The following is a 25,761-nucleotide window of genomic DNA, read 5'->3' on the forward strand; positions in this document are numbered from 1 at the left end:
TTACTCTCCTACTTGATCAATAGTTTTGGCTCTGGGTAGAATTTTGATGACATTGTCACTTAACTAGAGTTCAAGGGCTGAGAAACCCAAAAAAAGCCATTCTATTTCCTATTTCCTCCACTTGTGTTTTCTCTCTGGAAGTTGGTAGGAGCTTATTAGTTCGCATTGTTTGGGGTGGGGGCTGGTCGGGCACTTCCCCTTAAGTAAGTAAATTCCTGTACTCTGGGAAGATACCCTGCAAGTTCCTTGCTTTGAACTCTGCGCTCTTCAGCTCAAGGCGAGTGCTCTACCGCTTGAGCCACAGGGCCACTTCTGGTTTTCTAGTGGTTAATTGGAGATAAAAGTCTTAGGACTTTTCTACCGGGCTGGCTTTGAACCGTGATCCTCAGATTTGAACCGTGATCCTCGGATACAGGCGTGAGCCACTGGTGCCCGCCCCTTTTCTTTTTTGATGGCTCCTACAGTTTGAATTCAGGGGCTCCAGCCCTTTAGTCTTCTCATTGGCTCTTTCTCTTTTTTTTTTTTCTTTTTTCTTTTTACTTTTTTTCCTTTTGTCGGTCGTGGGGCCTGAACTCTGGGCCTGGGCACTGTCCCTCAGCTCTTCAGCTCAAGGCTAGCGCTCTACCACTTGAGCCACAGCGCCACTTCCGGCTTATTTCTTTTTGCTTATGTGGTGCTCAGGAATCGAACCCAGGACCTCATGCATGCAAAACAAGCACCCTACCACTGAGCCACCTTCCCAGCCCCAATTTTTCCATACTTTTAATATTAATATATAGTTATACTTTAGTTCTCCCTTATAGTTTTAGTTCTAAAATCACAGTTTCTAGGAAGACTCGACATCAGGGCATAAACTGTCGCTATCGCATAAAACTGATAGTAATAAAAACAGAAAAAGACAAAAAAAAAAAAAAGGGAACAACGTTCTTGGTAGGAGTGGTCAACAGATCCCAAGTGCGGCTTCTGGAATCCAAACCCGGGCCGCGCCTGGGCGGCTCCAGCGCGCAAATACCGCAATCTCCTCGCCCCGCGGTCGAAGCCTGGCGCGCTCCCGGAGCGCGCCGCAGCGCGTGCCCGGGGCCCAGCAGAATCAGCCAGGACGCGCGCGCGCACGCGGGCGCGCAGGAGCGGGCGAGACAAGCCCCGCCCCGAGCCTGGGAGCGGCGGCGCCGACGCAGGGGGGAGGGGAGGGGAGGCCGGATGTGAGTGGAGCGGCCATTTCCTGTTTCTCTGCAGTTTTCCTCAGCTTTGGGTGGTGGCTGCTGTGAGGCTTCGGCTTCCAGTCCACCGAGGGCTAGTTGGCGTGGACAGCGGCCCCGGCACCTCGCGCTCCGCCGCCCACAGCCGCGCGCCTGCCTGCCTGCCGATTCCATCTTTTCTTACCCGGCCGCCGCCGCTGCGGCCCAGCGAGCGGCCCCGATGCAGGCCATCAAGTGTGTGGTGGTGGGAGACGGGTGAGTGAGAGCGAGTGCGCGGCCGGGCCAGGCCGGGGGCGGGCGGGGGTCGGGCCGGGTCGGGACGGAGGCGGGAGGGGCTCGGGCCTACCTAGGCCAGAGGCGCCGCGGGCTCTCGTAGACCGCGGGCCGGCTTTCCTCGAGGGGGCGCGGGCCTCACCACGCTCTCAGGCCGGTGGTGCGGGCCTGGTTCCGGCTTTTTGGTGGGGGAGGAGGGCCTCCTGAGCGGCCGGAGGGAAAAGTGAACTCCACCCTCTTCGCTTTCTTCCCGGGCTGGACACCGCCCTCGAAAGCAACTAGATGTAGCGGGCTTGGGGGTTTTTGCGCGTCTCCGTCCTCCCCCCGCCATTATTTCTCTCTCTCTCTCTCCATATATATAAATATATATATGTATTTTTTTTGAAAGGGGGTATCTTTGGTTTGTGCATTAACCTCCGGAGTTCCCGAGAACTGGGACGGGTTAGGGCGGCCGAGTCGATTCCATTCGATGCATGCTTGCAAGGGCCACTTTGTGGGGGGGGGGACTCCGAAACTTAGGTGTGACCAAAATTGTTTCTACTTGTGTACTTCGCTACTTTTAGGGTCTTTTAAAATGATCGTTTTTCGCACGTTGCCTGGCGAAAGTTCGAAAAGTGTTAGCTATAAGATGGATGTGATGGAGAATGTTCTTTTCTTTGAACTTGGTGTGTTTAACAAAAACCGAATTAGCCTTTGCTTGATACATTAGGTTTGGATGTAGCAGAATTGGCTGCTTTTGACTCAAGGCATTTCTTTTCGTTACTGTCCGTGGTGGTTACTGGTTCTGCAGGAAAACAAGACTTGTCTTATGCTGTTTTTTTTTTTTTCCTCCCATAGGAACAAGAATCTTAGTGTAATCTGAGCAAAATTGTGTGTCTGAGCGTTGTGTGTGTGTAGATTAGTGTTATCCAGGAAGCTGGGAGAATTAATTCTCGGTTTCTTCAAACTCAGACTGCATGTACATTTTCAGTTTGAATCAGGGAAGGAAGAGTTTTGGAATCACTTAACTTTGGGTGACTGTCCTCTCCAGACTTGTCATTGGGACTGATTTCTTTATCCTTCTAAATGCATTGTAGATTTTCTATTTATTTACATGGTTCTACATTAGACATTAGAATTGTTTCCATAAATAGTTCAGAAGCAAGATGGACAGACTGATTTTTTTTTTCTTTTTTTTGGCAAGGTAAACTGCCAGTTCATAGGATTTGTCTCAAATTCGAAAGATTACAAACATGGCTCCGTGAGTGTAGCTGAAAATTCTAAAGTTTACTTAGGACTAGGTCTATGCTTCCTTTTTTAGCTTTTTAAAAGATAAAGCTTTACTTTGGTCGGGGAGGAGGTCAGATGAGATAGGTAAATCAATGGGCTAATTTCAGTAACGTTTTTATCATTTCACATTGTTAAATGAAGACTCATTCCTTGCTTTAGGAATGTTTCTAACTTACTTGCTTGGAAAATGAAGTACTATACTTTAAAAAATTAAATTGTTGCTCATTTCATACTAAGTTATAGTATACAATTGAAAACTCCTAAGACTAATTCAGTAAGCACAATAGATACATGTAGTTTATTTAGTTTACTTAACAATGGCAGATCATGAACTGCTAAATTTGTATTTTATTTTTCTGGGTGCTAGTGATGGAACCCAGGGCCTCTTTGTTTCTTGCATAGTCAAGTACTTTTTGTGTACCTACTGTGGGATCTAGAACTCTACCCCACTGAGATTTAACTTCTGGGGTAACCTGAACATACCACTCATCTTGAAGAGAGCGGTTCCTTAAGAGGAAGTTAAACAAGGCGCAGCAAGTGGTGACTATTAAGAAGCCCCTTGTTGAGTGCTAGTTATCATTTTATTTTGTTCTGAAGATTAAACCCATGGCTGCTATATGCTAGGCAAGTGCTTTACTTGTGATTATTATCGCTGCCATTACTATGGGCAGTAGGCAAAAGCATTGGACATAAAAGCTTTTTTTTTGGGGGGGGGCAGTCCTGGGGCTTGAACTCAGGACCTAGGCATTGTCCCTAGCCTCTTTTGCTCATGGCTAGCACTCTACCATTTGAGCTGCAGCATCTCTTCCAGCATTTTCTGTTTATGTGGTACTGAGGAATTGAACCCAGAGCTTCATGCATGCTAGGCAAGTATTCTACCACTAAGCCATAAAAACTGGTTTTGGAAGCCAGGCGCCAGTGGCTCATGCCAGTAATCCTAGCTACTCAGGAGGCTGAGATCTGAAGATCATGGTTCAAAGCCAGCCCAGGCAGGAAAGTCTGTGAGACTCTTATCTCCAGTAAACCATAAGACTGGAAGTGGTGCGTGGCTGAAGTAGAGCACTTGCCTTGAGCTGAAGAGCTGAGGGACAGCGCCCTGGCTGAAGTGGTAGAGCGCTTGCCTTAAGCTGAAGAGCTGAGGGACAGTGCCCAGGCCCAGAGTTCAAGCCCCATGACCAACCGAAAAAAAAATACCAAAAACTGTTTTTCGCTTTCTGTTTTTCAGACAGGTTTTTTAGTATCAGTCTGTTTTAATAGTATTGTATGTATTTCAGTATTTGACATTTATATTGAGAAGGGTTAAGTGATAAGAGGTGAAATGTACCCCGTGTTTCCCCCCCTCCCCCAAAGCTGTGGAGCTTGAACTCAGGGCCTGGGCATGGTGTCTGAGCTTTTCACTCAAGGTTAGTGCTCTGCCACTTTGAGCCACAGCACTACTTCCAGTTTTCTGGAAGTTATAATTGGAGATTAGAGTCTCATGGACTTTCCTGCCAGGGCTGGCTTTGAACCGAGATCCTCAGTCTCATGAGTAGCTGGGATTATAGGCATGAGCCACCAACGTCCAGCTGAAATGTACTTTTACTAACAGGTGAGCTGTGATAATGTAAGGGACAATGTGTGGTGAATTTCATCAAAAAAGCCTAGATATGTATTTATTCATACCAAAATTTTGTTTTCAATAGAATAAGCTATATTGGACTGAGAAGGTGACCTAGTGGTAGAATGCTTGGCACAGTGCAACTTCTGGCTTTTTCTACTTATGTGGTGCTAAGGAATCAAACCCAGGGCCTCATGCATGCAAAGCAAGCACTCTACCACTGAGCCACTTTCCCAGCCCTAACTGTGTCTAACTTAGATAGTGCTGTCCAGGAGTTTTTCAGTTGAGCCTGATAAACATCTGTGACATCATCCTTATAGAAATATACATTTACTTCCACAGAACAGTGAGATGTGCTCTTCATGAATTCTGTGTGTGTGTGTGTGTGTGTGTGTGTGTGTGTGTGTGTGTGTGTGTTTGTGGCATGGGGTTCTTATTTTTTACCTGTTAGAAACATACTTGAATTCTGCACTGACTGGTTTCCAAATTTAAATTTAACTCAGATGGTAAAATTATACATAATATTTTTTAAAAAAAATATTAAGCTGGATGCCTATGGCTCATGTCTGTAGTCCTAGCTTACTCAAGAGGTTAAATCTGAGGGTTATAGTTCAAAGGAGCCCCAGGCAGAAAAGTCTGTGAAACACTTATCTCAAATTAACTACCAAAAAGCCTGAAGTGGAGCTGTGGCTTAAAGTGCTAGAGTGCTAGCCTTGAGGAGAAAAAAGTTCAAGATGATGCTCAGGATAATGGAATGCTTGCTTTGCATTCTTAAGGTCTTGAGTTTGATCCCTAACACCACAGTAAACAAGCATTTTGAATGACAGTCTCAGTAGAAGTTTGGGATTGGGTTAAATGGATGAGTACTGGGAAATAATTTTTAGAAGTCCTCAGTTCATGTTTTATAATGTTCTCTCCTGTATTAGTCACTTGATGTTTAAGTACTTCCTGCTTCCATTTCTTCCTCACCAGGTAACTTAGCAGGTTGTCTTAGCAGGAATCCTGTTACAGTACAGTTATTAGCACATTGACATCAGGAAAACAAAATCTTTCTTTGTGCATTTTTTTATTGTAAAAATGTTCTACAGAGGGGTTACCGTTACATGAGCAAGGTAATGATTACATTTCCTATTGAACGTTGTTGCCTCCTCCTTTGTTTCCCCCCTACCCTCCCTTCCCTCCCACCTCCACGACTACTCACCCTCCCCCCAAAAAATCTTTTTTTTTTTCACTAAAATCTTAATATGAAAAAAAAAATCCAGGCATAGTAAACTTGAAAGAATTGTGAGTCAGTACCCATATACCTACCACTTAGACTATATAATCAAGTTATCAGTCTCTTTACATTAATACATTATTTCCTATTATCCAAGGACTTAATAGGGTTTATTTGGAGGGAGAAAAGGGTAGAATGCAGTTAGATATGAATTCTTTTTGTGAACTCTAAGCAAAAATAGTGGTCTAGCTGGGTAGGTGGCTCAGTGGTAGAGTGCTTGTCTTGCATGTATGAGGCCCTGGGTTTGATTCCTCAGCACCAAATAAGCAGAAAAAGCCAGAAGTGGCGCTGTGGCTCAAGTGGTAGAGAGAGCGCTAGCCTTGAGCTGAAGAGCTGAGGGACAGTGCTCAGGCCCAGAATTCAGGCCCCATGACCGACCCCCCCAGCCCCCCCCCCCCAAAAAAAATAGTAAGTCTAGAAGAAAGCTTGTGTCTGACTTCAGTTCTACTATATGTAGTGTCTTTAGCCGTTAATGTTTAAGAAAGTTGGTGCAGAATATTAATGTTTTGAAACCTCTAATGATTATCAAAGTTAATTTCTGTATAGATGTTGTGCTGTGCTGTAGTGGAACTTTAGAAGTTCAGATTTAACTTGTATTTTTATAATTCTAAATTACTATTGTTAGTTTTTTGTAATGTATTTAAGGCCTACTGTTGAATTTCTTTGCTTTGTCAGTATAAATTGCACATGTGCACATGCACACGCATATTGGTGCCAATCTAGGGTTTGAACTCAGGTCCTGGGCACTGTCTCTCAGCTTTTTTGTTCAAGGCTAGTGTTCTACCACTTGAGTGACACCTCTACTTCTAGCTTTTTGCTGGTTAATTGGAAATAAGCGTCATAAAAGTTTCATGGACTTTCCTGCTCTGGCTAGCTTTGAACCATGATCCTCTGACCTCAGCCTCCTGCATAGCTGAGATTACAGGTAGAAGCCACTAGTGCCAGGCATCTCCTAACTTGCCTTTAAGATCTATATACTTGCTGGGTGCCAGCGGCTCAAACCTGTAATCCTAACTACTCAGGAGGCTGAAATCTGAGGATCAAAGTTCAAAGCCAGCCCAGGCGGGAAAGTCCGTGAGACTCTTATCTCTAATAAACCACCAGTAAACTGTACATGGTGCTGTGGCTCAAGTTGTAGAGCGCTCACCTTGAACTGAAGAGTTGAGGGACAGTGTCCAGGCCCAGAGTTCAAGCCCCATGACCCACTTCCCCACCCCCACCCCCCACAAAAGATCTATATATTTATATATATTTTGGGTCCAGTCGTGGGGCCTGAACTCTGGGCCTGGGCGCTGTCCCTCAGCTCTTCAGCTCAAGGCTCGTGCGCTACCACTTGAGCTACAGCGCCACTTCTGTCTTTTTTCTTTTTGCTTATGTGGTGCTGAGGAATCAAACCCAGGGCCTCAGGCATGCAAGACAAGCGCTCTACCACTGAGCCACCTTCTCAGCCCTGATCTATATACTTTTAGACAACATTTCGTGTTTTTGATTTATGGTTGTCATTGGAAGAGTCTGGCTTTTTTTTGGGGGGGGGGGGGTCTGGTCATGGGGCCTGAACTCTGGCCCTGGGCACTGTCCCTCAGCTCTTCAGCTCAAAGCTAGCGCTCTACCACTTGAGCCCCAGTGCCACTTCAAGCTTTTTTCTTTTTGCTTATGTGGTGCTGAGGAATGGAACCCAGGGCCTCATGCATGCAAGGCAAGCGCTCTACCACTGAGCCACCTTCCCAGCCCCATATCAATTTATCTTAAAAGGCTTTTTACTTTTTGTGAAAAGGTCTTTAGACCTCTTAGGTCCCCACTCCCCTTTTCAAAAAAACAACTCTGTTTGAAAAATAATCTAAAAGCAAAAGGGTCTGAGGGTGTAGCTCAAGTGGTGTAGACAGTCATTGCCCAACAAGCGCAAGGCTCTGATTTCACTCCCAGTATGCCTACCCCAAATTGGTTTGTATAGGAAGTAATGCTGAAGTTGCTCCCTCTCAGTGGAAAAGTGAAAAACATAAAATAATTTCTTTTCTCTAGCCTTGGTATTTCTACAGTCCAGAGCAGGGGAAGCCTGATAGGTTAAAGAAATTGTCATGTCATAAATGAGAGGAAATCCATTGTAGAACTGACACCCTGACACAGGCTGTCTTCCAGTAGACTCTTGCTATTTTCTAGAGGTAAAATATTTTTCAAGTGTTAAAAAAAGAGGTTTGACTGAGCAGTTAAATATACGTAATTCGGAATTCCAAAGCAAAGAGTAAGTAACGTGCAGGAATTCTGCAGCAGCATCAGTAATGGTTCTGACTGAATCTGGCTTCTATCCTCCACATGGGCAGCCTTCATGTTACTTGGCTTAGTATAGATGTTGACTCGCCTTTATAGTTGATTAATGTGTGTTTACGAAGAGTGAATAAATTACACTAATGGAAGGAAAATAACCCTTCTATTTTCATTAATTTGTGTGTATGTCTGTGTGTGTGTCAGAGAAAGTGTGTGTGTGTGTGTGTGTGTGTGCGCGCGCGCGCGCGCGTGTGCACAAGCGCTGATGTTTGAACTCAGGGCCTGAGAACTGTCCTTGAGGGCTTTGTTTGTTTGTTTGGCTTAAGGCTACTGCTCTACCATTTGAGCAGCTGCTCCATTTTGCAGCATTTTGGTAGTTTATTGGAGATAATTGTCTATCAGACTTTTCCTGTCTGTGCTGGCTTCAAATTGTGATCCTCAGACCTTAGCCTCCTGAGTAGCTAGGATTATAAGCATGAGCTCATTAATCCTTTTTTTAAAGTTAAGGAACTTCTCCACCCCCCACACCCCCCACCCCCACCCAAGTCCTGGGTCCTGAACTTCTTTTTGCTCAAGGCTAGCACTCTGCCACTTGAACCACAGTACCACTTCAGCTTTTTCTGTTCATATGGTACTGAGGAATTGAACCAAGGGCTTCATGCATGCTAGGCAAGCACTCTGCCACTATGCTACATCCCCAGCCAAATTAAACAAAATTTTAATGAAAGGTAGAACATTGCTACCTATAAATCAGGATTGCACCAGCACCTTGAATAATTCTGCATTTAAGCTTTTCACAAGATGTCTCAGCCGAGTATTAATGGAGAAAAGGAAATAGAAACATTTTAAAGTTATTTTTTATAGTAATGACTTTGTAATGGATCCTAAAAGATATATTTCAAACATTAAAAATGTTTACATGGTTACAGTTGACATTATGTAGCAAGAATTGTTCATGTTTTCACACAACCTCATTTTGGAAAAGAGTTCACTTGTCATGGCCTTAGCCTCCACTCCCATTCTCAGCTACCTCATCCGGCCCATTGCCAGGCCATGCTTGTTTGGCCTCATATCTAAGGAGCTCATGAAACTGTCCTTCTGACCACAATGAGTAATTTCTAGAACACAATAGCAGTTCCCTCGTTGTCCTCCACAGTGCATTCAGAGGCCACTTTGTGTTTTCTTTTTTTTTTTTTGGTTGGTCATGGGCTTGAACTCGGCTTGGGCGCTGTCCCTCAGCTCTTCAGCTCAAGGCAAGCGCTCTACCACTTGAGCCACAGCACCACTTCTGGTTTTCTGAGTGTTTTATTGGAGATAAGAGTTTTATGGACTTTCCTGCCCTGGCTGGCTTTGAACCGCCATCCTCAGATCTTAACCTCCTGAGTAGCTAGGATTACAGGCGTGAGCCACCGGTGCCCGGCTTCAGAGGCCACTTCTAAAATCTAGTGTATTCCTGACAAGTTGAAGTCTTTTGTGGCTTCCCCAGTAGAACCAATCCCATATACTCTTAAGGAAGAGATGACAGTCTCTTCAGATTTTTCACTGCCACTCACTGCCTCTGTAACTCTTGCTGCTTGTGTTATCCTGGGCTTCTTTGAGCTCTGGGTCTCCCCATGTGCTGTGCTGTTGTTTTTGTTCCTCCTACTCTCCTGACCCCTTCATACATTGCCGCTTCCTTCCACAACCCCCAACACCAGCTTAGGTCTTTTGTAATACATTGCAAGGACATCTTCAGTAACACTTCAGTAATAATTACATTCCACAAAGTCTTGTTCATCTCAGTATTTTCAGCAGCTAGTATACTTCCTGGCGTAGCACACATGTGGTACACATTGAAATTGAATTAATGGTCACCATACTTTGGTAGAGGACTTTGTACTTTTTGCTCCATTTTATGGCTGAGAGAGCTGAAGCATATAAGGTTGTTGAAACTAACTGATAAGTTACAAAAGCTAATTAAAGAATTGGCCTTGACTTTGGATCCTAGATCCAGGCTTCTGACTAAATCCTAAGCTCTTGCTCATACAGGTTTTATTTTGACATTCTAAGCCTTTCATAAAATGTATGTTCAGTGAGTCATTTCTGTTTAGAAAGCCTTTGGGAATTGGAAGTTCCCTCCTGGTAATGGTGAGGTAATACTTGACTGTGAGGTCTTGGGTGGGAGTTCCAACTTCTGTTAAGTCCTTCATAATGTTATGAATAAAACAAGTATTGGCAAGACTGAATGAGCCTGTACCCAGCCCTTCTTGACACAGTTTCTCAAAGTTTTAAGGGTGTGGGTGAAAATACAAGAGCACTTTGCTGTTTTGGTGATGAATGTTAACCTAACAGTTGTTGAGTGATCAACGATTTTGACAGTGGTAAACCAACCAAAGACAGCAGGGAGTGTTGGGCTCATTATAGAGAGCATTTGGTGAAATGAGCCCTCAGGATGCTGGGGACTCAGAAGAAGTTTTTGAAGTTGACCTGTGAATTTGTACAGTATGGCGACTGGTTTTGGTTTCTGCTGTGGTGCTGGACTGGCTTTATTCATGGTAGGCAAGTGTTGAGTTACAGAGCTACACCTCCAATCTAGTATAGGCACTCTTACAAGTGACACAACCATCTTATTATTTTTGTTGGTCGTGGGTCTTGAACTCTGGGCTTGGGCACTATTGCTCAGCTCTTCAGCTCAAGGCGAGCGCTCTACTGCTTGAGCTAGAGCGCTACTTCCAGTTTTCTAGTGGTTTATTGGAGATAAGAGTCTCACGGACTTCGCTGCTGCCCGGGCTGGCTTTGAACCTCAATCCTCAGATCTCAGCCTCCTGAGGAGCTAGGATTACAGGCGTGAGCCACCGATGCCTGGCCAACCATCTTAATTTTTAGGAATATTCTTTTGAAAAATTTCCATGTGGAGGATACTTTGAACTCCCATGGTGGATTAATCTCCTAGCAGTACAGTCTGCACTCATTACCCCTGTGCTATGAATTAGTATGTTTAGAATGTATTGTAGAGCTCCTGCTTTAAAAGCAGATGTTCAGTACAGATGAATTTGTGTGAGAGGAGTTGTGAGTGGTGGTTGATCCATGGAGCACTCTTGTTAGGAGAGCAATCATTACTGATTGTCAAGAGAAGAGGGGAGGGCTTTCCGGAACGTGACAGGGTTTGAGCTCGGTGGCTTAGAGGCAGCATGGAAAGTTACTACTTGAGAAACACCCAAGTAGTGTAAGTTGCAGAGGCAAGCTATATTTTACCACATTTTGAAGATAGAACTGCCATTCTTAAATGAAAGGCTCCTATACATTTTCAGAGAAGAGACTAAATTTGGAAATGGTCCTTTTTGGGGGGTGGGTCGGAGCTCAGTTGTGGGGTTTGAACTCAGGACCTGGATGCTGGTTCTGAGCTCTTTTGCTCAAGGCTAATGCTCTGCCACTTTGAGCCATAGCACCACTTTCGGTTTTCTGGTTAATTGGTGATAAAGAGTCTCATGGACTTTCCTGGGCTTTTGAAATGAGATCCTCAGACCTTAGCCTTCTGAGTAGCTAGGATTACAGGCATAAGCCATCAGTGCCTGGACTCTTTTAAAAATTTTTCATTTTTAGGGGCTGGGAAGGTGGCTCAGTGGTAGAGCGCTTGCCTTGCATGCTCAAGGCCCTGGGTTCTATTCCTCAGCACCACATAAGCAAATAGAAAAAAGCCAGAAATGGCACTGTGGCTCAAGTGGTAGAACGCTAGCCTTGAGCTGAAGAGCTGAGGGACAGTGCCCAGGCCCAGAGTTCAGGCCCCACGACCGGACCCAAAAAAAAAAATTTTTTTTTTCATTTTTACTGTTATAAAGGCATTGTAGAGGGGTTACAGTTTCATAAGTTGGATAATGAGTACATTTCGTTTTGGACAGTGTCACCCCTTTCTTCCCTCTCTATTAGTTTGTTTGTTTTTTTTTTGGTCGGTCATGGGGCTTGAACTCTGGGTGGGCCTGAACACTGTCCCCCTCAGCTCTTCAGCTCAAGGCTAGTTCTCTACCACTTGAGCCACAGCGCCACTTCTAGTTTTCTGAGTGGTTTATTGGAGATAAGTCTCATGGACTTTCCTGCTCAGGCTGGCTTTGAACCTCGATCCTCAGATCTCAGCCTTCTGAGTAGCTAGGATTACAGGTGTGAGCCACTGGTGCCCTCTGAGTAGCTAGGATTACAGGTGTGAGCCACCAGTGCCCGGCTCTACCAGTTTTTTTTTTGTTCCCATCCTCACTCACAAGTTATATAGTTTTTTCTTTTTTTTTCTTTTCTTTTTTATTAGTCATGGGACTTGAACTCTGGGCCTGGGCCCTATCAGCTCAACGTTAGTGCTCTACCACTTAAGCCACAGTACCACTGTTTATGTTTATGTGGTTCTGTTTATGTGGTGTTAAGGAATCGAACCCAGGACCTCATGCATGCAAGGCAAGCATTCTACCACTGAGCCACCTTGTTAGCCCCGTATAGTTCATTTTCTACATAATATTGAGTACCACTAATGAATTTGTTTACCCAGAAATGTTCCTTGTTCCTCTTTGACTTTGTTGCTGATGCCACCCATGTACCTTAATGAAGTCAGATAGCTCTTGAATCTACCATTCTGAAAAATTCTAGGTTGATTATTTTGGGTTTTAGGATAAAATGGGTGTGTAGTGTTAAAGCTTGTGGAAATTGATTATTCCTAAGATGGTATGTATAGTTCTGGATTTTTCCAATGAAAATCAGGACTAATGTAATCTAGAGTTGCTTTGTGTTGCCTAAGCAGCTTTTTCTTTCTCTCCTTTTAGAGCTGTAGGTAAAACTTGTCTGCTGATCAGTTACACCACCAATGCATTTCCTGGAGAGTACATCCCTACTGTGTAAGTATCTTCAATTAAATTGGAAAATTAACCTGGCTGTGGGGTGTCCTTTCAATTTGTTTGACCATATGTTTTACTATAAAGCCCATAATCTTTATATGATCTGCTACTATTTATCATTCCTCTTAAACAATGATTGGACCTTAGTTGTAAGGCATTTTGTGCTTTAAAAAAATATTTAGCCATGGGCTTGGGGGCATGGCTCAGATGGTAGAGTGCCAGCCAGTAAGTGAAAGTCTCATATTGAATTTGAGTCCCAATCTTGGGGTGGAGGGAGGGAGTAGCCAATTTAATGTAGTTTTTTCATATTGTGGAAAAAACATCTACATGTGTAGGCAGAACTTAAATCATGATTTTAAGGAACTGATTGTCACTTGGATCTTGTTTATCTTTTTTCTTTTGGCATCATAGGCAGTGCTTGGGTTAAAACATAATTGTGCACGGCTTTGCATATACCTGGAAAATTGTTAGAAGTAGAATTATACCAAGTACAAAGAGAATGGGAATTGTAAATTTTGATAGATATAGGTGGCATTTATAATTCAAAATATTTGACAATCAGACTTGAATGCTGACATGACACCTGCCACAGGGGAGAAAATCCCATATCATGAAACTGTTTCATGCACAAAATGATTAGAAATAATGTACAAAATGATCTGCAGATTGTGTGTATATTTGAAACACTTCTTGTTCCGGGTATTTTGGATAAGGAATGTTTCAATTCTATTGCTGTCATGTTGCAGATGGTAAGCAAAGCCATTCCTTGACACATAGTGTGGTTAGTGTGGGTATAAAAAGTAACCTTAGCCGGGCACTGGTGGCTCACACCTGTAATCCTAGCTACTCAGGAGGCTGAGATCTGAGGATCGCAGTTCAAAGCCAGCCCAGGCAGGAGAGACCGTGAGACTCCTATCTCCAATAAACCACCAGAAAACCGGAAGTGGCGCTGTAGCTCAAGTGGTAGAGCGCTCGCCTTGAGCTGAAGAGCTGAGGCCGACCAAAAAAAACAAAAGTAACCTTATCATTTGCATTTCTTTTTTGGGTCCAGTTGTGGGGCCTGAACTCTGGGCCTGGGCGCTGTCCCTCAGCTCTTCAGCTCAAGGCTAGCACTCTACCACTTGAGCCACAGCACCACTTTCAGCTTTTTTTCTTTTTGCTTATGTGATGCTGAGGAATTGAACCCAGGGCCTCGAGCATGCAAGGCAAGCATTCTACCACTGAGCCACCTTCCCAGCCCATCATTTGCATTTCTGATCATTAGTTAGGTGAAATTCTTAGATGTTACTATTTGTTGTTTCCTGTGAATTGTTTATCAAAATCTCTTGCTTATTTTCATACTGAAACATTTTTATACTGATGGAAATTCTTATAAATAAAATATATTAGTTCCCTCTCATTTGTCTTTGAACTTCAGTTTAACATTTTACTGTAAAAAAAATGCCGCCTCTCTCACTCCAGTTTGGTTTTGTCCATAGGAACAGTAGCTTTGGTCCCTTATCTGTGACTAACCATTTTCATGTCATTCTACAGCTTTGACAACTATTCTGCCAATGTTATGGTAGATGGAAAGCCAGTGAATCTGGGCTTATGGGATACAGCTGGACAAGAAGATTATGACAGATTACGTCCCCTCTCATATCCGCAAACAGTAAGGATCACAACAGATTTTTGATGTGTCTCATAGTTTGCAGTTCATGAATGTCTCGTTAATGCACATCTACAGATTGCCTTACATTACCTTGATTTGGGTTTGTTAAGTAGAAAAAAATAAAGTAAGGTCAGAAGGAAATACCTCTATAGATAAAAGCCAGATTTTTACCTTTTGACAGTTACTTGGCCTCTGCATTTTACATCTTTTATTTAGTTTTAGGACAAATATAGAAACAATTGCTGTCTGATTTTTCTTTTTGAAAACCAGTCCTTTTTTGGGGGTAGAGGCCTGTGTATGTAGATTCTGGGGCTTGAACTGAACTCGGGGGGACAGTTTGAAGAGCGTTTGCTTTGAGAGTTGTTCATGCTACAGAATCAGGGCCTGCTTAGCTTTTTTGCTTAAGGCTGGTGCTCTGCCATTTGCTGTGTGTCCATTTCTGGTTTTTGCTGGTTTATTGGAGATAAGAATCTCTCAGATTTATCTGCCCAAGCTGGCATTGAATCTGCAGTCTCAGATCTCAGCCTTCTGAGTAGCTAGGACTTAATGAGTCACAGCTGCCTGGCCCCACTCTTCATTCATTTTATTTTATTTATTTATTTTTTTTTGGGGGGTCCGGTTGTGGGGCCTGAACTCTGGGCCTGGGCGCTACCCCTCAGCTCTTCAGCTCAAGGCTAGTGCTCTACCACTTGAGCCACAGCACTACTTCCGGCTTTTTTCTTTTTGCTTATGTGTTGCTGAGGAATCGAACCCAGGGCCTCATGCATTGCAAGGCAAGCACTCTACCATTGAGCCACCTTCCCATTTACATTTTAGAGCCAGGATGTGACTAAGTGATAGGGCATTTCCTAGCATGCATGAGGCCCCATCATGGTCAATCCAAAGAAAATGGTGTTTAAAAACAATTGTAGGAAGTGGTGCTCAAGTGGTAGAGCACTAGCTTTGAGCTGAAGGACAGTGCCCAGGCCTAGAGTTCAAGCCCCATGACCAAAAACAAAACCAAAACAAATTTAAAGACAGAATAACTGACTGACTGAAGCTAGACTTAAATCTGCATGAGGGGCAGCAGACCAAGATCTTGCCCTCACACTTCTACCTGTGTGATCTTGGGTAGTTTTTCGTGTCTCTGGTTTTTCCTGTTTGCTCCTAGGATAAGATAAGTTAATACATGCAACACATGTATTGGCACATAGTGTACTCTTGTTACTGAGAGCTAATATTCTAATCCTTAATTGTTTTCTTTTTTTTTTAAATCATAGAAGGTTTTGAACACTCAGGGCCTTGAGGTTGCTAAACAGCCATTTTACATGAGCCACATATCCAGCCCTTCTAAAATTTAAAAAAAAATGAACTTCTGCTTATCGATCTGAATTTTTAGACATGCCTTTATTTCCTGCTGGAAGTGTTGCCTAGTGTAGTCTGCCTTGAAGAGCTTTGCTTGTTATCCTTTACTTGAACTTCCGGTAAACAGTGCTAAATAAACAAAAGTATACTACATGGGAGGTTTGAGTTGAGTGGTTTTTCAGTTAATCTATAGTTAAAAATTAACTTTATTAGGTTTTTCAGTTAATCTATAGTTAAAAATTAACTGTTTATTAAAAATCGGCCCATAGCTGGGTGTCAGTGGCTCCCACCTATAATCCTAGCTACTCAGGAGGCTAAAATCTGAGGATCATGGTTGGTTCAAAGCCAGCCTGGGCAGGAAAGTCTCTGAGACTTTTACCTTCAATTAACCACTCAGAAAATGGATGTGGTGCTGTGGCTCAAGAGGTAGAGCGCTATACTTGAGCTGAAGAAGAGCTGAGGGACAGCACCCAGGCCCAGAGTTCAATCCCCATGACCGACCCACAAAAAAAAAAAAAATTGCCCATAATCTCCAAGTGACTAAAATTGTGTCAGTATCTTGGAGAAACTCTTCTCTCCTCAATGGGCACTGAATAGTTCAATTTTTTTTGTTTTGTTTTATTTTTGTCAGTTGTGGGGCTTGAACTCTGGGCCTGGGCACTGTCTCTCAGCTCTTCAGCTCAAGGCGAGCACTCTACCACTTGAGCTACAGCACCACTTCCAGTTTTCTAATGGTTTATTGGAGATAGGAGTCTCACGGTCTTTCCTGCCTGGGCTGGCTTTGAACCGCGATCCTCAGATCTCAGCCTCCTGAGTAGCTAGGATTACAGGTATGAGCTACCAGGGCCCGGCTTGAATAGTTCAATTTTAAGTGGATTTAAAAGCAGTGGTTGGGGGCTGGGAAGGTGGCTCAGTGGTAGATTGATTGCCTTGCATGCATGAGGTCCTGTGTTCCATTCCTCAGCACCACATAAGCAGAAAAGACCGAAAGTGGTGCTGTGGCTTAAATGGTAGACCGCTAGCCTTGAGCTGAAGAGCTAAGAGACAGTGCCCAGGCCCAGCGTTCAGGCCACAGGACAGACCAAAAAACAAACAAAAAAAACAGTGGTTGATACAATAGAAGTCTCCAGTCCTGGGTGTTCCTAGAAGGGTGTGGCATCACTTCTGAGAAATCAGAGCTACCTTACTCTGTGACTCAAGAAGTGCTTGGTAGGGTGAGGCCTTTTTCTCTAAGGGAGTCATCACTCAGCTAGTCTAAGGTGACTTGGCAGCAGTCCCACTTTGTGCAGAGGAGCTCTGATAGTATGTTGGTCTGTTCTTAGATTGGCTAGAGCTATAGTGTGTGAGGCCAAAAGTCAAAGTTGGTGTTGTCTCCATACAGCTTTAATTTAATGTCTTTTCTGTGTGTGGTAGTGAACTTGTTTCCTGTAAAAAACAGCTGAGGAACAAGAAAGAAGTAACGCTACTTGCTTCCAAGTAGCCAATAGACAGGTCTATAACTGATTATGGTAATATACCAAGTGCCAGAATTGGAGGGTAAGTGGAGGAGAGAGAACTCCCAGCTGGCAGTTAAAAATGTATCTGTCTGGACTCTTCAGAGATAAGTATTTTGGCAACTAAAGGGCAGGCCCCAAATGCTCAAAGACCAGGGCTTGGAAGATCTCATTCCTTTGGGCCACACCATTCTACCAAGAGGAGTGGGTCTGCCAAGTACATGCTGTGTCTGCATCTTTTTTCACCTGTGGGTTATTTGTGGGTGCCTTAGTTGGAAGTCCACCACAGAGTCGACATCAGGGAAACCCATAAACTTTGTGCTGAATGGACTGTGGTCTGTAATTTGAGCTCTTTGTTTGGGCTGTTTATGTAGCCAAACCAAAACTGATTAGCCTCATTCCTGAAGGGCCAGGTAGAAGGTATGATTCCTGATGGTAGCAATTCCATGTCACAGGGTCATTCTATGTAACTAGGTAAAATCAGTTTAAGTCATTAATTTCTACTTCTCCAAAAGGTAGCAAGCAGTTAGTCATTTCTCATTGAAATTGCCTTGGAGGGTTTTATTATTTATTTGTTTGTTTATTTATCTTTTGGTCTGTCCTGAGGCTTGACCTCTGGGCTTGGGTGCTATCCCTCAGATCTTCAGCTCAAGGTGTGCATTCTAGCGCTTGAGCCACAGCGCCACTTTCAGTGGTTTATTGGAGAGAAGAGTCTCAAGGACTTTCCTGCCTGGGCTGGTTTTGAATGGTGATCCTCAGATCTCAGTCTCCTGAGTAACTAGGATTACAGGCATGAGCCACCAGCGCCTGGCTTATTTATTTTTGTATTTATTTATTTAGTTGGTCCTGGGGGCCTGAACTCTGAGCCTAGGCACTGTCTCTCAACTCTTCAGCTCAAGGCTAGCACTCTACCACTTGAGCCACAGCACCACTTCTGTCTATTTCTGCTTATGTGGTATTGGGAATGGAATCCAGGGCCTCATGCATGCAAGGCAAGAACTCTACCACTGAGCCACCTTCCCAGCCCTGGAGGGATTTATTTATATATTTATTTATTTGGGTCCAGTCGTGGGGCCTGAACTCTGGTCCTGGGCGCTGTCCTTCAGCTCTTCAGCTCAAGGCTAGCACTCTACCACTTGAGCCCACAGCGCTACTTTGGCTTTTTTTCCCTGCTTATGTGGTGCTGAGGAATCAAACCCCAGGGCCTCAAGCATGCAAGGCAAGCGCTCTACCACTGAGCCACCTTCCCAGCCCGGGTTTTATTTTTTAAGTCAAATAATGCAGAGGGCTTTTCTACCCTTCAAAAAATTGTGTTCATTTTCTCTTTAGAAGGTAAGTTTGGTTGACTGCTGAAAATCAAGGTAGGTCAGTGTCCTGTTCAAGGATAGCATGTCATTAATGGCACAAGGCCTGTACTGTGTGCTTTCCCTCAGGGTTCAGTCTCCTGCTGGAGTGCTGGGTCTCTGTGAAGGGTCAGCCAGAATCCTAGAGTGTTGTGCTAGTGTTTTTCATCTTCCTTGTGTACTGATTTCAAGGTTCATAAATATTGAATTGGGCTAGACGATTGGATAGGTTCAGATTTTCAGGTGGCTTCAGCTTTTTTTTAAGTTGGCTACTAGAAGCAGCCTTACAGGGTCTCTAGGAGTACATCTGTAGTTAAATAGATTTGGGTTTGTTGCTCTTTGCCAAGAAAGAGAACCCTGGGGTCTGTGCTGTGTGATTGTAGGGCACAGGGCTCAAAATAAGATGGATTTTCTCTGGATGAGTGCCATCAGGAAGCAAAAAGAGTTGTGTTGATTGTGTGGTTTAAGAAGTCTTATCTGGAGGGTAGGGAAGCAAAGCCAGACTGAGGCTGTTAACTGTTACCTGGTTGTCCACACTGGCTGAGGTGTGCATGGGGATTTTATAGTTTACATAGTGACCTTGGGTTGCACAAGACAATGAAATACTCTTTTACTTTTCATTTTCTTTTTTTTTTTTTAACATTTCTATATACTCTTTATTAACCTGTCATATATCAACCAGCAATATACTTATCCCTTCATCAATTCCCTGAGTTTCTTTTTTTTTTTGTACATTTTTTATTGTAAAAATGCTGTACAGAGGGGACTTTTCATTTTCTTTTGGCCCTCTTGAGCATGGTCACATGGGGGCCTTGTCTGTCTGGTGGTGGTGCTCTGGCCATGGTGACACAGTAGGCACCAGGCTAGGTTCCAGAAATCAGGAACTGCTTTGCTGCTTTATTGTCAGTCCCTCGCTGTTAACACATGTGTACCCTTTTTTAGTTTTGCATTTTCTTCACCATGGGTATATATCCTGATCCTTTTCCCTATACATAGGAAACCTATATCAAAATAAAGTAAAATGCTGGGTGCTTAGTGGCTCACACCTGTAATCTGAGCTCCTCAGGAGTCAGAGATCTGCAGATCACAGTTCAAAGCCAGCCCTGGCAGGAAAGTTCCTGTGACTCATCTCCAATTAAGCACCAAGAAAGCTGGAACTGGGGGCTGGGAAGATGGCTCAGTGGTAGAGCGCTTGCCTTGCATGCCTGAGGCCCTAGGTTTGATTCCTCAGCACCACATAAGCAAAATGAAAAAAGCCGGAAGTGGAACTGTGGCTCAAGTGGTAGAGCACTAGCATTGAGCTGAAGAGCTGAGGGACAGTGCCCAGGCCCAGAGTTTAGGCCCCACAACCAGGCCCTCCCCCCAAAAAAAAAAAAAGAAAAAGAAAGTTGGAACTGGAGCTGTGGCTCAAGTGATAGAGCACTAGCCTTGGGTTAAAAAAAAAGCTCAGAGACAGTGCCTAGGCCTGTAAGTGCCTAGGCCTCTGTACCAACACAGACATACAACCCCCAAAACAAAAACTAAGCTTGAAAATAAAGTCCAGGTGCAAAAAGATTTGGATGAGAATAAATGAAATGAACTACTCTGTGTTTGGAGTTCAGGTTTCAGTCATCTGGACCTTTGTCCAGTCTACTAGTAGTAAAGTAGCTCATTTTGTAGATGGCCAGCTGACCGGTTGAGGGCTAGGAGCAGGTAGAATTGCTCTGGCTGCACTCTTTTTTTTTTTCTTTTTTAAAATTTTGTTTTATTGTAAAGATGCTGTACAGAGGAGTTACAGTTACATGAGTAAGGTAATGAGTATGTTTCTTGTGGAACATTGTTACCCTCCTTTGCTTAAAAAATTACTTTTAGATACTTCTTTTTTAACATATATTTTTTGTTGTAAAGATACTGCGCAAAGGGGTTGCAGTTACTTGATAAGGTAATGAGTATACTTCCTACAGAGCACTGTTACCCTCTCCTTTGTTTTCCCCCTACCATCCCTTCCCTCTCTACCTCCCCAACTTCTCTCCCACCCCAAGCTGTAAAGTTCGTTTTCAACAGTGTCTTGTACATCTCATTGTTACAATGGGTCAACCTGTATCCTTATTTCAACATACTGTTATTTCCCTTCCCCTCCTCAAATTAGAAAAACGTATATACAAGGTGCAGGGCACCAGAATTAAATACAGTGAAAACAGGTTATACCACGGGGGAAGAACATACAAAAGAAACAAATCTAGATACTTCTTATCAGAGGACTTGTACAGTATTTTTTCCTGTGATTGATTTCCCTTACTAAATATTGGGTGCAACAAACATCTGGCTGCACTCTTGAGCTTGTCAGGCAGATGTTCTACCACTTGAGCCATGCCCTCAGTCCCTCTGACTATACTTTTTTGTTCTTTTTTTTTTTTTTTTTTTGTCAGCTCAAGGCGAGAGCTGTTCCCATTTGAGCCACAGCACCACTGCTGGCTTTTTCTGCTTATGTGGTGCTAAGGAATCGAATCCAGGGCCTCATGCATGCAAGGCAAGCACTCTACCACTAAGCCACCTTCCCAGCCCTGACTGTTCTTTTTGACCAATGAGAAGGGAGTGTCATAAAGTCATTGAAAACTGATAAAGTTAGAAATGGTGAAGAGGCCTGAGGAAAGTAATGCTTGAGTCCACAGGAAGGAAGGGCTAGTGAAGAGAGGCACATGAGACAGGAAAGTGAGAGACCCTGGATGGGAGACGGGCTCCAGGGGAGTGCAGTGTGAAAAACGCAGCCTTAGCTAAGGTTGACCAGCATAACCTTGGGAGCATCTGTGTCAGGAAAGCCCAGTCAGAGGACTTGATGGAAGAAAACAAGCATAGGAAGCAGATATGTTTTAGGAAAGCTATATTTAGAGCAGGGGAAGAAAGGGAAGAAGGAAGGAACAGGCAGATGGTGTAGTGCATGTGCAGGACAGGAGGCTCCCATGGTACACAGCTTCTCATCCAGAACAATGTTCTCAGCACTAAGGCGGCACCACAAATGTGGCTGCAGGTTACTGTTTGAGAATGGTCCCACTGAGTTTGTGTCACAGTGAAGACCCGCCCTATATCAAGCCCTTGGGAGGACGGGTCTTTAAAATAGCCACAGATCAAACCCTGATAGTAAAAGAAACTAATCTTCTCTTTGAATTATAAATCAGAGAAGCTTGAGTGAGATGAAGTTAACTCAATTTCTCATCTGCCATTTTCCTAAGAGTTCTGTGTTGGTATTTATTAATTTATTGATGATGCTGGAGACTGAACCAGGGCTTGCTTCTTGCTAAGCAGGCACCCACTTCAGTCACTTTTCCAGACTCTTTGTGCATTATTTTTGAGATAAGGTCTCAATTATGCCCAGGCTAATTTAGACTTCTGTTTGTGTGCTTCCCTTTTTTTTTTTTTTTTTTTTTTTGTCGGTTATAAGGCTTGAACTCTGGGACTGGGCGCTGTCCCTCAGCTCTTCAGCTCAAGCCTAGCACTCTACCACTTGAACCACAGCACCACTTCTGGCTTTTTTTTCTGTTTATGTGGTGCTGAGGAATCAAACCCAGGGTTTCATGCATGCAAGGCAAGCACTGTACCGAGCCACCTTCCCAGCCGCCGCGCCCCCCCCCCCCTTCTTTGTGCCGATACTAGGGCTTGAACTCGAGGCTGGGGCTCTCTCCCCCTTAGCCTTTGTCACTCAAGGCTGGTGCTCTATCACTGGAGCCACAGCTCTGGCTTTTTGGAGGTTAAGTGGAGCTAAGAGTCTCTCCTGTCTTGGCTGACTTGAAACCTGGATCCTTACATCTGAGTCTCCTGAATAGCTAGGATTACAGGCATGAACCACTTGTGCCAGCTCCTCTGTTGATTTTCATTGGAACAAAGAAATGAATAGGAAGTATTGGGATAAAAGATGAAAATGTGATCACTTTTTTCCTTTTCTTTCTTTTTTTGGTCAGCTGTGCAGCTTGAACTTGGCCTGGGCGCTGTTCCTGAGCTCTTGAGCTCAAGGAGAGAGTGCTCTACCACTTAGTTAATTGGAGATAAGAGTCTCATGGACTTTCCTGCCCTGGCTGGCTTTGACCCGAGATCCTCAGATTTCAGCCTCCTGAGTAGCTAGGATTACAGGCGTGAGCCACCGGCATCCGGTGTGATCACTTCTTAACCTTGTCACTAGGGGTAGTCTCACCAAATCTTCAAAGGGACCAAAGGTCCTAAGTTTGAGCAACATTGTTCAACCCACAGTCCCAGAACCAGGGGGAGGACAGGAAGAGCTTCTGCATAAGAGACTGTAATATTCATGTAGTATGGACTTCCTAACTCCCAGGAAGGGCCCTCAGTCTGTCTGGTAGAAGTGTCACAAACAGACGCCTTTCTGGTTCTTGAAGTGTTTGGCCTTTCTTGTTTGTAAGGAGTGCTTTGAAGGTGTGCCTGTTACTGTGATGCCAGCAGCAGCACGTGGGGCACATCGCCGTCTCTGTGGAATGTGTTAATGATCTGGCCAGCACTGCCTCAGTGCGCGGGGCACTGCTGTTGCACGCGCAGTGTTTGCCTGATTTAACTATTAGTAAACTGCGCAGGGGGATGTGCCCTTTCACCATTGTATTGGTGGAGTTTGGCATTGAAGATGTTTTATGTCATTACAGGGTTTGGGGTTTTGATAAGGAATGAATGACATCTTTTACCATCTTCCTCAGTTTGTACTGACCTTAAAGTTCTCATGCATTACTAGGTTGGAGACACGTATGGTAAGGATATTCCCTCCAGGGGCAAAGACAAGCCGATTGCCGTATGTAACACTTTCAATCGACTTCAGCCTCAAGCTTTATCTGTTCTCTCATTTCACTTAGTTTCCCGAGGGATCCTTACTAAGCCTCAGCTTCCTTGAGTGTTTTATATCTTAACTCACTCAAGGAGGGGTTTTGCTTGATGAAATGAGCTTTTGTTGGAGCGTAATAGTTTACCTACCAGCCTGATTAAAGCAGGTTCCAAACTGCTGCTCCCTCCTTCCAAGTGACAGGAGGGACTAGTGGAGGCCCCGCTCGTGTGGTGTGGAGAACATGGGGGTGGCCGTGTGCTGAGCTGGGGCAGACTAACCTTACTGCCAGGCCTTCTGTCTCTGCTGCGGTGTCCTGTGTGGTGGGCTGTCTGGGGCAGCGGGGCGGTGCTGGTGAGCTAACCCAGCTGTGCTTCAGAGGGGTTGGAATCAACTTGGATGCTGTGGTGATTCTTGGTCAAGCTTGTGCATGCACCAACATTTAAACAATGTCATTTATAAAAAGCTGTTGTGTGGGACGTTTCCTTTTCAGATACAAGATACCAGTTGCATGGTTTAAAGCACTAGGTTGGGAGTTGTGTGCATTTCACAAAGTAGCATACTTACCTCTGTCTGGGGATGTGTTTTATAAGCTTAGCAGTTTAGACACTGTTGGGCATTTTTTAATACACGAAAAGATTTTTTACTTTTAACAGATGGGAAAAAAAACTCATGTGTAGCTAAAAATTCTCTCCAAATGTGTAATCTGTATGCTTTTCCTCTGTAACTATTTCAGAAATAGCTGCCTGCAGGCCAGCTCAGAGGCCTGGCTATGTTTGAGGAGTGGCAACAGTGCCAGGGTGGTTGGCACTTGTCATCATCGGGATGGCGTCCCTTCCACACACTAAACTCCCTGGGGGAGAGAGGGAAGGGCCTAGGTAGCAAACCAGTTGAGTCCCCACTTTGTGCCAATGACTAACAAGCATTTATTCTGAGCTAGTGAAAATCTAAATCTAAACATGTTGAACTTAACCTATAAAGGAGCTTAGTAGGGCTTTTAAATTGGATCTGCTTTGGGGAAGCTGGGAGACCACGATTTTACAGAGTACCACTTTTGCATGCTCGTAACAGATAATTGGATTTCTGGCTGCAAACTGAGCATGATGGAAGGACGGAGGCTGAGTGGGAGCTGGTTGGTGCCTCCCCAGCCTCAGACAGCTTCCTCTGCTTCCCCTTCCCACAAGTCACCTACTGCCCCAAGCGCGCTGATCCTGGCAGGCTGGAGGGCTGAAGGCTGAGGGTGGCAACAGGCACGTGGCCTGTCAGCAGTTAGAAGTGTATTCTACATGCTGAGATCATTTTCTGAATGATTCTGTTTCCTTGTTACAGGATGTATTCTTAATTTGCTTTTCCCTTGTGAGTCCTGCATCATTTGAAAATGTCCGTGCAAAGGTAAGTGGGGGTTTAAAGGGTACATGTTGCTACATAGTGTCGGAAAGAAATATTTTTACTGCTAGTAAGTTTATTATTTAACTTAGTTTTAGTAGCTTTCTTCCTTCTGTACAGTGGCTGTGGACTGATAGAGCTGTGTGCCACGTGGAGGACAGGTGTTCCTCACCAACAATTTGGAGTTGTCCGGTTATTTTCTTTCTTTTTTTTTTTTTTTTGGTCGGTCATGGGGCTTGAACTCTGGGCCTGGGTGCTATCCCTCAGCTCTTCAGCTCAAGGTGAGCACTCTACCACTTGGCTACAGCTCCACTTCTGGATTTTTGAGTGGTTTATTGGAGATAAGAGTCTCACGGAGTTTCCTGCCTGGGCTGGCTTTGAACCAGGATCCTCAGATCTCAGCCTCCTGAGTAGCTAGGATTACAGCTGTGAGCCACTGATGCCCGGCTATCTGATAGTTTTCGACTCCAGTGTCTTTTCCCACCCTAGGGGAAACAAGTGAGAGACCCCAGTGTGGTAGCAGATGCACAGGTCACATCCCTGAGAGATGATGAATTTTCTGACATGTCCTAATAAGAGTTGGGACTTGTTTTCCCCACAACAAAGTGACTTTCCTTTTGGGGTACTCTCTCATTCACCCCTTCTTTCCTCCTGTGACCTGGGAGCCTGTTCTTCACATCCTTCATCTTGGAGGGCTGTCTTGCTGTATAGGAGGTGGGACGTGCATGTGGGCTGGGGGCTGCAACCTGGTGGTAGAGTGGAGGTGATTGAAGTCTTTACCAGAGGGAGATGTTACAGCCTCATTCTTTCCCTAACCTCTCTAGTGGTATCCAGAAGTGCGACACCACTGTCCCAACACCCCCATCATCCTAGTGGGAACAAAACTTGACCTTAGGGATGATAAAGACACGATTGAGAAGCTGAAGGAGAAGAAGCTGACGCCCATCACCTACCCGCAGGGGTTAGCCATGGCTAAGGAGATTGGTATGAACAATCCCGCCTAGTTGGGTTTTGTTGTTATTT

The 25,761-nt window shown here is 44.3% G+C and overlaps 1 protein-coding gene across 2 annotated transcripts in view; it reads left to right on the forward strand.

Moving 5' to 3' along the window:
- The first annotated feature begins 1,187 nt into the window (after window positions 1-1,187).
- Rac1 (Rac family small GTPase 1) overlaps window positions 1,188-25,761 on the forward strand; it is a 32,836-nt gene continuing 8,262 nt past the window's right edge. The window contains exons 1-5 of one of the 2 annotated variants that reach the window (XM_042686487.1): window positions 1,188-1,454; window positions 12,658-12,729; window positions 14,263-14,380; window positions 24,682-24,744; window positions 25,563-25,722. In XM_042686487.1, coding sequence (XP_042542421.1) covers window positions 1,420-1,454; window positions 12,658-12,729; window positions 14,263-14,380; window positions 24,682-24,744; window positions 25,563-25,722 — 448 coding nt within the window. In that variant the 5' untranslated portion in view covers window positions 1,188-1,419. Of the gene's footprint in view, window positions 1,455-12,657; window positions 12,730-14,262; window positions 14,381-24,681; window positions 24,745-25,562; window positions 25,752-25,761 lie in introns of both variants that reach the window. The other variant, XM_042686488.1, reaches the window with a different exon arrangement.

This window comes from Dipodomys spectabilis, unplaced genomic scaffold (genome assembly GCF_019054845.1).
Source record: "Dipodomys spectabilis isolate Male_0828 unplaced genomic scaffold, ASM1905484v1 ptg000098l, whole genome shotgun sequence".
Lineage (NCBI taxonomy): Eukaryota > Metazoa > Chordata > Mammalia > Rodentia > Heteromyidae > Dipodomys > Dipodomys spectabilis.